General features: G+C 45.7%; 1 protein-coding gene across 1 annotated transcript; it reads left to right on the top strand.

The window, feature by feature from the left end:
- Positions 1 to 1218: 1218 nt before the first annotated feature.
- Positions 1219 to 10683, top strand: KLRG2 (killer cell lectin-like receptor subfamily G, member 2). Its single transcript, XM_010183407.1, has 5 exons — positions 1219 to 1336; positions 6514 to 6606; positions 7326 to 7477; positions 9398 to 9501; positions 10572 to 10683. The coding sequence occupies exons 1-5, from the start codon at positions 1219 to 1221 to the stop codon at positions 10681 to 10683; spliced, it is 579 nt and encodes a 192-aa protein (XP_010181709.1).
- Positions 10684 to 11697: the final 1014 nt, after the last annotated feature.

Below are 11697 nucleotides of genomic sequence, written 5' to 3'. Positions count from 1 at the left end.
TATCTAATGTCCGTTCAAAGCATTCAGGAGAGACTTTCCTCCTCTTGAGTAGCTCTGCTGTCTTCTGCCTCCCCCTTCCTCTCAAGTACGGCCAAGAGGTTTCTGAGGATGGTAGAAGCATCAGTACTCCACACCATTCTCATCAGGGGTCAATCTTCACTACTTCAGAAGAAAACTATCCTTTCCTGTTACTGCTGACCACAGAGTCACAGAATGGTTGAGGTTGGAAGTGGCTTCTCAGGGTCATCTGGTCCAACCCCCACCTCAAGCAGGACCACCTACAGCCAGTTGCCCAGGACCATTGTCAAGACGACTCTCCAAGGATGAAGACCCCCAGAACCTCTCTGACCAACCTATGCTGGTATTCAGTCACCCTCACAGTAGAAAGGTGTTTCCTGATGTTCAGAGGCAACCTCCTGTGTTTCAGTTTGTGTCCGTTGCCTCTTGTCCTGTCACTGGGCACCACTGTAAAGAGCCTGATTCTTTTTGTATCCTCCCTTCAGGTAATCATATACATTAATAAGGTCCTCTCCAAGACATCTCTTTTCCAGGCTAAACAGCCCCCAGCTCTCTCAGCCTTTCCTCACAGGACAGATGCTCCATGTCTCTCTGGTGCTGGTGCTGATGCTGATGAGATGTTGACTCAGAGGGTCTTGAGGGATGCTGGCTCTCAGTGGCTGCCTGTGTCTCAGGCACATTCACACTGGGCGTTGGGTGCAGACAGAGTTCCCAGTAGATTTGTTCAAAGCTTTCTTTTTGTTCAAGGCTTTCTTCTCAGACCCATGCTGTCCACCTCTCCTTCCCTGGGCTGCCGGTTTGCCGTAGCCCCTGTTTATCCCACTTTTCACCTTGTGCTCTCTCACTGTCCACCTGCTTCTGTCCTGAGATCCACACACATCTTCACAGTTACTACATCAGAGTAATCACAGCCTCTTGCACTGGCAACGATTGCCCTGCACTTTGTGATTAATCATTTCTTCCACAAACAGCTGCTCTGCAGACATCGCTCATCAGGTTAGGAAATGGAAGTTGTGGCACTTCCAGCGCTCTCTGTTCTGTTGTAAATTTAGTTAATTTTGATCTGCTGGAGACAGAGGTTGCAACTTCATGTTTCTTGTCTTCTGAATGTAGCCTCAGGTTTCCTGTTTCACAGGCGTGGAGCCCTGTTGCTCAACAGCCTGATCGAAACATCTTGTCATACGCACTCTTCGCTTTGGCATGGAGGGGAGCAGATCAGAAACTTGTGCAGCCGAAGCAAGTGAGGAAATAATTTATACTTCTGTCAGATTCTCTCAGACTCTGCCGCCGAGGTCCAAAACTGGACAGGAGAGGAAAGGTAAGGACTCTGGGTGAGGACGCTGAATGATAGATTTTATTTTGAGAAAAAGCAAGATCTAACAAAAGCGCTCTGAGCTGGCCACTGACTTTGAGTACCAGCTCACGGTGCTGTTGCCTTGATTCTAAAATTGCTGTGAATATTTTACTGTGATAAAAGCCGATGGGTCAGAGACCCAGCGTTGTTCCCCTCCCTCTCTCTGTCAGATCACTTTTGGTGTGTACTCTTGGACATGCAACCCAGCCATCCTTTCTCCAAAAGTGTTTTGCAGTTTAAAATTGTCTGCTTGTCAGCAATAAGAGATTGTCAGCAGCAGTTCTTTGAAGGGCAGACGAGATGCGAGTACAGATAAATTACAGGCGTATGCTAATCAGAGATCAGAGAGAGGAGGCACATGAGATCATCCCGTCAGTCTCCCTGGGGCTCTGCAGGATTCTTTTACGATACATTTTTTCCTGTGTTTTCTCCGTTTTGGTTTTACATACCTCCCAGTGAGCGAATTTTCAGCTTTTGCCTTGAGACAGTTCTGCAGGGCATTTTACTATCAGCAAGATTTTCTTAGTTCCTTCCTTAAATTTTCTCTTTCCTTATTTCTGCTCCATTCCCCCAGTTCAGGCCTTGCAAATGTCACATGAGCAATTTCTCTGTCTGCTTATCTGCAAAATACCACCTTAGAGGAGTGATTTTGCATAGGTGGTCGTTCTTTGTAAGTACCTCCTTCCCATGAGCCGATTGCTTTTCCACTAAATGCCCATGGGCTTCAGAGGAGTTGTGTTGTATTTGCTGCAACATGAGTGGTTGTTCCTAGCTTTTTTCAGAGCTCTTACAGCAAAGGAAACTCTAGTTCTGGCACACGAGATTTCAGTGCCCTGATCATAGTAACTGCATGTATCTGTGGCTGGTACTGCTGCCTGGTCACCTGCTGTGCTATGGAAAAAGAAGCCAGTGCAGACACCCCCAGGTTCCTATCTGGTAATCACACTCTGTCTGCTTGGAAGGCAGTCTTGCTTTTGTGTGTGTTTTCACCAGAAATGGTGTTTTTTTGTTGCATCAGGAAACACAAGGACATCCCTTCATTCCCCTCCATTTCTGTTCACTTGTACCCTGATAGAGATGAGGATTACCCGATGCACTCTTGAGATGTTGACAGTTTTCTTTTTAATATTCCTCCTCTCCAAATTCCTTTATGTTCCCTCATCTTTTTGAGCTAAAGTCAGAGGGCCTCAATTAAGGAAGCGCATCTTTGGACACACTTTCTGTGCGTATTATTCCATTTTTTCCAGGTCTCTTCCGCGTGCAAGTTCAAGTAACTTTCTTTAGAAGGTCTTTAGTTTCAACACTTGCCCCTCCCTCCATCACTTTTGAGAGATGTGTTCATGGGTATTTCATCTCTGTTTTCAAACGCGCACCCTTGCTACCAAGTCACCCCTGCAGTATCACAGGTATATCACAGGTGTATAGATCAAATTGATTTGATCTGGTCAAATCAACTGTGTTTGGCTCTCATGGACTCTTCAAAAATGAAGAGTTGCCCTGGCTGTCTTCTGCCTGGCTTCCACAGAGCTTTAGATGTGCCACACTACCAAAATGTCAGTCCACCTGTCACTTAAGGCAGTGTTAGGCTGTGTGGCAGCTTGTAGTGACAGTGATAACCAGGCCTGTGCGATAGCCAAGGACAGGATCCTCCTTTCTCAAATCCTCCTCCCCAAGTAGTCAGGCTGCTCCAATACCGACATAGGCAGGACCTGAGGGGAGCTATGTGGGACAGCGCAATGACATCTTCCAGTTTGTCCCAGAAGTCTTGAATTATAAAACACTAACAGCTTTCATTTTTTGAACTGTACCTGGACTCCCAAACCTAAAAATACTGGGTCGCGTTGCTTGCAGATGAATGCAGTAGATCAGTCATTTCTCCAGAACACTGAGAGACCTAACTGTCTGGTTTTAATACTAGAAAGTTATAACACTGTATATTTGCATTAAATGTCCACCAGTCCACTTCTCCTTTCCCTTGAGGAGACTCTTCCACAGTTGCTCAGACAGCTACCTGGGAGTAATTTTGGATGTTCCATTCAAATTTCCCTCCTCTGTTTCAACAGGTACATCTCCTTTTCACTCCTACAAGAGCTTCACATGTTCTCCAGGGCTTGAGGATCAAGCACAAACCCATGAACCTGTTTTAAAAAGGGGGAACTGCAGGGACTCCCTTTTGCAAGGGGAAAATTCCTGATGTATGAACATTTTTATTCCACTTCCTTGAGTTGATCCCTGCAGTTCAAGTGAGGCTCAAATTCACCTTGAACTTTTCAATATGACTTGTCCCCTTCGCTCTCTGTTTTCCTCTCAAAATCATCTAATTTTTTTCATTTTTAAGAACTGAAGTCTCATCTCCCACTGCTCTGGCTGTGGAGGTGCAGTGGGATTTTGTTTTGACTCTGAGCCAAGTCAGTTCCTTTTTTCTGCAGTTGGTGTGAAACAAGAGAGGGTGAACTGCTCTGTTCACTGCCAGGAGGCACGAGTTCCGGTGCCTGGTGCCGACATTTAAGGATGAACCACTTCACTGAGTGTCATCCCAGTCACCTTGTCCTGCAAGGAGTTTTTCTAAAATTTGAAATAGTGATCTGGAGGATGCAGCAGGTAGCTTCTCTGAGAGGCAAGACAGGAAGGGAAACAGAAGTGGAAATCCTCAGAAATGTGGTCTCAGAACAAAGAATTCTGTTTCAACAGGTGCTCATCCCCTTTTACTTAGTTCTCAGTTGTAATCTGCAAAGAAGCAGCTTCACTCTACCCCTTCACCTCGGGCTGACTTCATTCTCTTGAGATTTGATGGCAAAACTCCATCACCGAAGACACAAAGGTGACCCTACAAGAGGAACAGGGAGAGGAGAGCTGCCCATTTGAAGTCCTTCCGTTCTCCCATTGTCCTCTTGCATGGAGTTGAGGAGTAGGTTGCAACTGAAAAGTCTTTCTGTATTTCGGAACTGAAAAGAGATGGGGTTTTGTTCTTATTTAATGATTAAAAAAAGAAAGAAATGTTGCTATTTTTTAACTAGGGGCAGATAGAAGATTCTCAAAGCTTCAGAAAACATGACAAAACCTTTATCTTAGGAAATATCTTTCTACCAGAAGAATGATGCTTACAACCAAACTCCCTCATGCTCTCTCTTGTTACCTTAGAAACTTCTTTAGCCAAAACCACAGGTCTAAATATACTGGTATAAACCAGATACTGGTTAAAACCAGTGAGCCTGTAAACTGATTGAAGATCAAAATGAATTAATTTTTATTAATTTACTGATCTGGTCTACTTTCTGAATTTGGACAAAGCTTCCAATGCTTAAAGGATGCATCCTTGTTATTAAGTGAAGTTGCTTCCCCTTCTGTTTTAGCGCTTTCTTTGTCCTTCCCACAATATTCTCTATACGTGATGTTCATTTGCTTTCAGTCTCCACCAAGACTCTATAAAGTCTCCTCTACTGCTTACAAATATTGTATTATTTTAGCCACCCCTTTTAATTTTTCTCTGACAAATTCCACATTTTCCTGTAGTTTTCCATTTTGAAATGATTATGCCACAGTGCCTTTTGTTGTTGTTGTTTTTTTGGCCTTGTTGAACCTCAGTACATTTGTGCTGGCTGCAGCAGAGAAGCTGCTGGACGGAGCCATGGTGAGCCGGGTGGCCTGAGCATGGCTCAGAGCAGTCACGAGCTGCTTTGCTCTCTGTGTTTCCCTGCCTGCTGCTCCACAAGCTGCCTATTGATGGTGCCTGAGCTTTCAGCCTCAGCATCATGCTCTGACACGGTGTTTCAGTAATTTAATGTGATTAATCGATGCTTGTCACCACTCTGCTTCCCTCACAGTTGCTGTGGGGTTTTTTTTTTGCTGGTTCATGAGTGCTGTCACCATCCTTGTCTGGCATATAATTCCAACCCTATGCATTTAGTAGTATTTGCTTGGTCTGTGGGGATGCTGTTACTGTAACTTCCTGATGCAGTTAGTTATTTAACTTAATTTGACTGTAATTTTACTTGAGTAGAGAACAGCCCCCCTCTGTCTTCCCTGTATATTTTGTATCTTATTGCTATGTCATTGTGATTACAGCCCTTCTTCTCCCAAGTTTTCAATGTACTTGCTGTGGCAATTTCTTTGGTCAAAGCCAGCCTTCCCCTCCCTCCATCTTACTTCTTAGCCTCCTAGTGTTTTTAGGGAGTACAGATAAGTCTCTTTGGGTCTTGTGATGCCACCAAGAGAGAATGACCTCAGATTTCATGAGCTCCATCAGGGACTTTGCCTCTGGATTTGGGTAGAAGACTCTGGAGCCCCACAAGAGCAGCATGTGGTAAATTAGCTTAAAGGAGAAGGCACCAGCAAGGTCCCACCTCACCCTTTGAAAGGAAGCTGTGCTGGGACATGATGGAGGATGCCCCAAGGAGTCACCTTCTGCCACTGGCAGCAAGCGAACAGCGGATGGTGGTGGTGATGTGTCAAGGAACATCCCAAGGTCTTCAGGGCTGGCCCTGCCATCCTGCCACCCCACCGCAGGAGAGGAGGATGAAGGCGTAGGCCTGACCTGAGAGTGTCCCAGCAAGATGGAACCATGTGTCTAAGCTTGTGAACAGGATGCTGAGGTTAAACCCGTCGCTGTTGCTGAGAGAGCTGTTGGGTCTCACAGCAAACCCAAGGCCTTGGGTTTCTTTTTGCTTTTAAGCTGAAACAGGGTGACTGTGGCAGTGCAGCTCTGTGTTTCCACCCTGACCTTCAGTACTGAGGAGGAGCAGGTTTGCTGGGAGGCTTCTGACAGCGCAAAGTGCCACATGGTGCCTGGGGGGCTCTGGCTGACTTGGAGCAGGTGCTTCCTCTCCAGGGGTCAGCCACTGCAGGGGCTGGACCAGCCAGAGCTGTGGCTGACCTGGAGGCAGGTACACCTCCTGGGAAAATCAAGCAAGGACTGACGGCTCTGGGTTGATCTAAAATGGAGCCCTGGACTGGTGGGTAGGGGCGTGGAGAGATCCTGGGGACACTGAGCAGGGTCAGTGGTGAGCAGAGTGTGGCCAAAAAGGGATGCTCTAAATAGTTCAGTTCCTTATGAAAATGCCCAAGATGCAAGCAAACTGCCTAAAAGCAGCGTCTGTTTTCATGTGGCTCCTGCTCACTATGGTTTGTTTTCTCTTTTGCAGTTCCCTGTCTGTGGCCAGCAGTTGTGCCGGAGCTGGCTATAGGCTTTGGGATTTTGAGCATCATCCTAGCAATTGCTTTGATTTGGAAGATTAGTAAGTACACAAAGGGGTGCTAAGGGTGAGCATCCAACAGCAAAGGACCAGAAACTCTTCTACGTACAGGAGCTCAGATCCTGAACTCCATTATATGTGGTTAAACCAGAAGCTGTTCTAGGTTTCTACCAGCCTTAATTACCCACTGCCTATCCAGAATATTTCGAAGAATATAGTCCTTGTGCAGACCCCAGGCAACCCATTTCAGATCCTATGTCTAAAAGCAGTGAAACGTATTGAAAGGTTTTTGTAGACGTGTCTGCTGTAATTGTAGTGGTAAACTGTAGAACAAATATGCAAGGTCTGTAACAATTTTGCATGCATGCAGAAGGTGCTAGAGCATGTAGGATTGCCACATGTGTTTGCTGCTTAAAATCTGTTCACCTGATGTGTGACATGATAACACCATACCCACAGAATGATGTCATTTTTCCCCTTACTTTTTGCACACCCAGAGTGTTGTCTGCTTTCAGATAGCCAATTTTGGTTCTTGGGTTTCTGAATAGTTCAGAGGAAACCTGGGGGAGGGGGTTGCACCAACACGAGAGCGCAACTAACTCTTGTACGAGTACTTGGAAATTGCACAGAGGATCTGAAATTCAGTGTTCATGCAGCTATTTTTATATCCAGAGGAGTTGCAAAAGCAACAGGCCCTTGCTGACAAGTGTCTTTCTGTTGGTTAATGGTAGAGGAAAGTTGGTATTTTGCTTCCTTTACAGGTGAATCCCACCCACACTGCCCTGAGCAGTGGGTAGCCTACAGAGGGAGCTGCTACTCTTTCTCCAAGGAGAAGAAGGACTGGCATTCCAGCCAGGAAGCTTGCAAGGCACAGAGAGCTCATCTCCTGGTGATCAGCGATACCAGTGAAATGGTAATGGTTTTCTTATTCTCTGAGGATCTTCATATTCCTTGCAGATACCTCAGTGACTGACATCCAAGCAGTGCTGTCACTCTGGCAAGACTTTAAAGGAGAGGAAGAGTTTATGACTGCAACGTTACACAGTGCACTTCCAGTTTCAGTATACACCTTAGAAGTTCCTGGCAGGCAAAGAAACACGAGGGAGAAGGGAGAGGTGGGGGTCCCTGTCAACTGCTCAGAATCGTCTCATGAAGGATGTTAGGAGACAGCCTTCTCCACTGTCCCTCTCTGCCTCCCCTCCTAGCCCCAGCCAGGCTGAGATAAATGACTGCAGTGCCTGTGGCACTGTGCAGTCTCTGTACCCGTTGCCTACAAACCAGTCATGCCCACTCTTCAGAAATGCTCCCTTTGCAACAGTGGTGCCTATCCTCCCTGCAACCACTCCAGCTCCTCCTGCTCAGTGACCCTTGCTACTCCCTGTGTTCATGCCTGGACATCTCTTTCTCAGTCTGTTTTCAGTGCTTACTTCCTCTCTCTGCCAAAAACCCTCAGTTGTCCTGGTAAAATCAGAAACCATCTGTTGCACTGCTCATTTTCCAGCAGGTGCTCACTGGGGGCAGGGGCATGTATGACACCTAAAGAAGTGGGCAGAAGTGATCGCTAGGGAGGGGAGGCACGGCTGCCTAAGTAGAGCAGAAGTACTTGATCTAGTTTTGTGCAAGCTAGGGCTCATTAGCTCAGGTCCAACGAACGTGGACAGCTTCCAGTCTCTGGACAGAAGTTGCATTGTGTGATGTTCTGTGGGGGCTTACAAAGCCAGGTCTCTGCTTGACTGGAAGTACGTACCAGGCTCTCACACTTTCTTAGGCAAACCTTGGGAAATACTGATCTTCCCCAGATTACCCATTTCTCTGCACAAAGAATGCCTCCCTGGTCTGGCTGCTTTCTTACTACTGTTTTTGCTACTAGAGTGCTACCCATTATCCCTGCTCAGACTTCCTGCATAGACAAGACTTCCCTAGCTATCCAGATATATATGCCCTATTCTGCAAAGGCTGTGACCGTTCAACCTCCCTTTGCCAGGGAAGCCCAGTCACCTCCAAACCACCAGCAACACTAAAGTGTGCCTGAAGCTACTCCTATTTCCATCATTTTACCAAGCCAGCTTTACAAGTGCTTTCATGTGAAGACGACTGCTCTGAACCTTTGTTTATGGCAGCAGAAGATAAGGATAAGGCCCAGCCATACTACTGATAGGTTGCAGTTGTTGAGTTTCAATGCAAATGTAGACAAGACAAACTTCTCTAACTCTCTTTTTGAGGGGGGGAAATTTACTTCGGGGCTGAGTTTCTGTTACAGGTTTTACCTTTTAACAGTCAACAGGAGTTAAAGGTTAGGTAAAAGGAAATGAACATTGAAAACATGTAGGAGGAAAGTTCATACATATAATATTTAATGAGCTTTGGTCCTGGGCTTTTTACACAGAACTGCTGGTGCCTGTACTTCCTGCCCTGACTTGATTTTACCTTTAGTTGTTAATACTTTGTATTAGCTTGCTAGCTAGCTGACTGGTAGAGCATTAATATTAATACTAATAACATGTGTTCCTACATAAAGCTCTGTAGGAAACTCCATAAGGCTGGGGTGTAGTTGGTTCATACATATTGCCCTGAGAAACATCCTTTGAAGAATCTGCCCAGGACCCTTGAAAGCACGCTTACTTCCTTGTGAGTGTACACATAGGTGCAATCCCAGGCGTGATTTGCAGGTCTGATCTTCCTGGTTAGAAGATGTGGAGAAACAGTATTGTCAAGCCCTTAAGGAACAGCCAGGAGAGGGGGTGTGTCTTGCTCTCTGTTCTCTTTACTCTTCCTTACCTCCATTTTTAGGCTGGCTGTCATTAGTCACTTTGTAACTTTCCACCATTTCTAGGACCTGTTCAAGAGTATTCAAGCAGAGTGTTTCTGGATTGGACTGAAAAACAGCACAGGCTCTGCCTGGATTTGGGAAGATGGCTCTGTATTCAGTGGCACCAAGTGAGTTTAATTCTGTTTTAAAAACAACAGTGCTAATTCAAATTGCCTGGTGTTCCACAGCACCCAGAGTTCCTGCACCACACCTCAGGAGCTTTCTTCCTTGGCAGATTTTCTTCTTACTCTCACTGGTATGGCACTGAACTGCATGGGGCTTTGAGCAACCTGGTCTGGTGGGAGGTGTCCCTGCCCATGGCAGGGGGGTTGGAACCAGGTGATCTTTAGGGTCTCTTCCAGCCCAAATCATTCTAGGATTTGAAAGGGTCTACTTTTTACTGCACTACACTTTGCAAAGTCATGTACCTGTGAAAAGAAGGACTAATGTTAGTATCCCTCTACTTTCCTCCAGCTGCTCAGACCAAGAATGCACTGCCTACACCGTTGCTCAGTCAGAAAAGCATATGGTCCATCTTGGCTTACTGGCTTTAGCCACCTTGCACCCATTCTGCCAAGTGGTGGTGTCACTGTGTGCAAGGACCCAACTCTTTGCTGCTTCACTGGTGCCCACCCAAGTCAGAACCTTTGTTTTGGCTCGATGTTTACTTGGACGAAACTCAGCATTCCACATGATGGAAAACATTATGATTTGGTCTAGTGACTTTGCCTGGCCCCTTCCTTTTTATGGTAGTTAAGACAGTGAGTTAGTCCTTAACACTTCTCCAGCAAGAAAACTCACCTAAGATCTAGCTGTTGGTAGATCAGTGCTCTAAGCACTTGGCTTCATTCCTTTCTTAAATTCAGCTTTCTGTTGTAACTCCTTGGAGGTGATCGTGTTTCCATGAAACTCTCAGTACTTTTGTTCTCATGCTGGTGGATATCACTGTGACTGCAGGGCATTATGTCTATGTTTGGTTCTGATTTGGGTTCCACAATGGCAAAATTACTTAGATGTGTGTGTAATCTCCAGGTTTTCTGGTGTACGTTTTGTTTTCTAACAGCTGCCCTTTGGAGGCTGGGTTCTTTCACTTCCTTTGGGCTCCACCCTTCAAAATCAGGTGTTTTTTTCTTTACTGTCTCCAGGAGATAGCTCAGCATTTTCTCTCAGTCTCATTTGTGTTCCACGTCTCTTGCAGGGTCCTCTCTAACAGCCCCGTGCAACACTGTGTTGTCCTGATGAAGTATCACTTTCAGGCCTCCAGCTGTGAAGTTCCTACTCCATGGATCTGTGAGAAATCTCTTAGATAAATCCTCTGTGCATTTTCATCTCATAACCATCTCATCAGTGGTACAAGTGGATCATTGTCCTGCAAACCAAAGCTTTACACAAGACCAAGGACTTGCCCTATCCGCACCCTCACAAAGGTGCTTTGCAGGTACAGGCCTGCCCATAAGGGTGAGTTATCCTCAGTGGTAGATCAATTCCCAGTCCACGTGTTGAATTACTGCCCTAGTCTTTGCCTCATTTGATCTGTAAGGGCAAACAAAGCTTTTGTCACAACAGACACTGGTTCTTTGGATCTCTGAGGGTGATCTGGCCATTTTCCTCCATTCCTGAGCATCAGGTTTCATTTCCATTCCCTGCCTCTCCGTTGTCTGGTGCCAGCATGACCAGGGTGAACGGAGCCTGCTGTTCACTGCCAGTAACATATAAACAGACTTCTCCCAGTGGCAGCCTCTCCCTTTACATCCCAGCTCTATGGGTGGAGAGGGGGAGGTGAAATGACACTACAACTTCTGTAAAACTAGCAGTTAAAATTACCCTCCAGCACTGCACTGGACCAAAAGCATGTACCGATGTCATTGCTTCTCTCTATTGGAAGGAACCAGCTGCATGCCATGTTTTATAGTCCAACTTCAACCAAACTACTCAAGATTAGTTTAACACTTCTGGAGTCAAGGGAATACAGTTAATTGTGTGTTATTATTGAATCAACCAAGAACATGTTTCCCTCTCCACTTCTGCAGTTTCATACTGCAGAGAGAGGAAGCAGTGGACAAATCCTTACTACAAAGAGCTTTTATTTCTAATACAGCAGAGACAAGATAAAAGTGTGAACACCATAAAGCCACAGTGAATATTAAGAGTGGGACGGTGGGTTGCATTTCCACACACCTGGAAAACACTTTTTTCCACCCAGTAATTTTGTTCCAATAAAGGAAGAGAAATTTTATTAATTTCCAGTTTATCCTATTTATCCTAATTTATTAATATCTCCTTCCAATTTACTATTATCAGCAGGTTAGTGGTAGATGATCTGA

Source organism: Mesitornis unicolor, unplaced genomic scaffold, assembly GCF_000695765.1.
Source record: "Mesitornis unicolor isolate BGI_N332 unplaced genomic scaffold, ASM69576v1 scaffold35634, whole genome shotgun sequence".
Classification (NCBI taxonomy): domain Eukaryota; kingdom Metazoa; phylum Chordata; class Aves; order Mesitornithiformes; family Mesitornithidae; genus Mesitornis; species Mesitornis unicolor.
The sequence above is the reverse complement of the archived record's forward strand: the minus strand, read 5'-3'. Positions and strand labels throughout refer to the sequence as shown.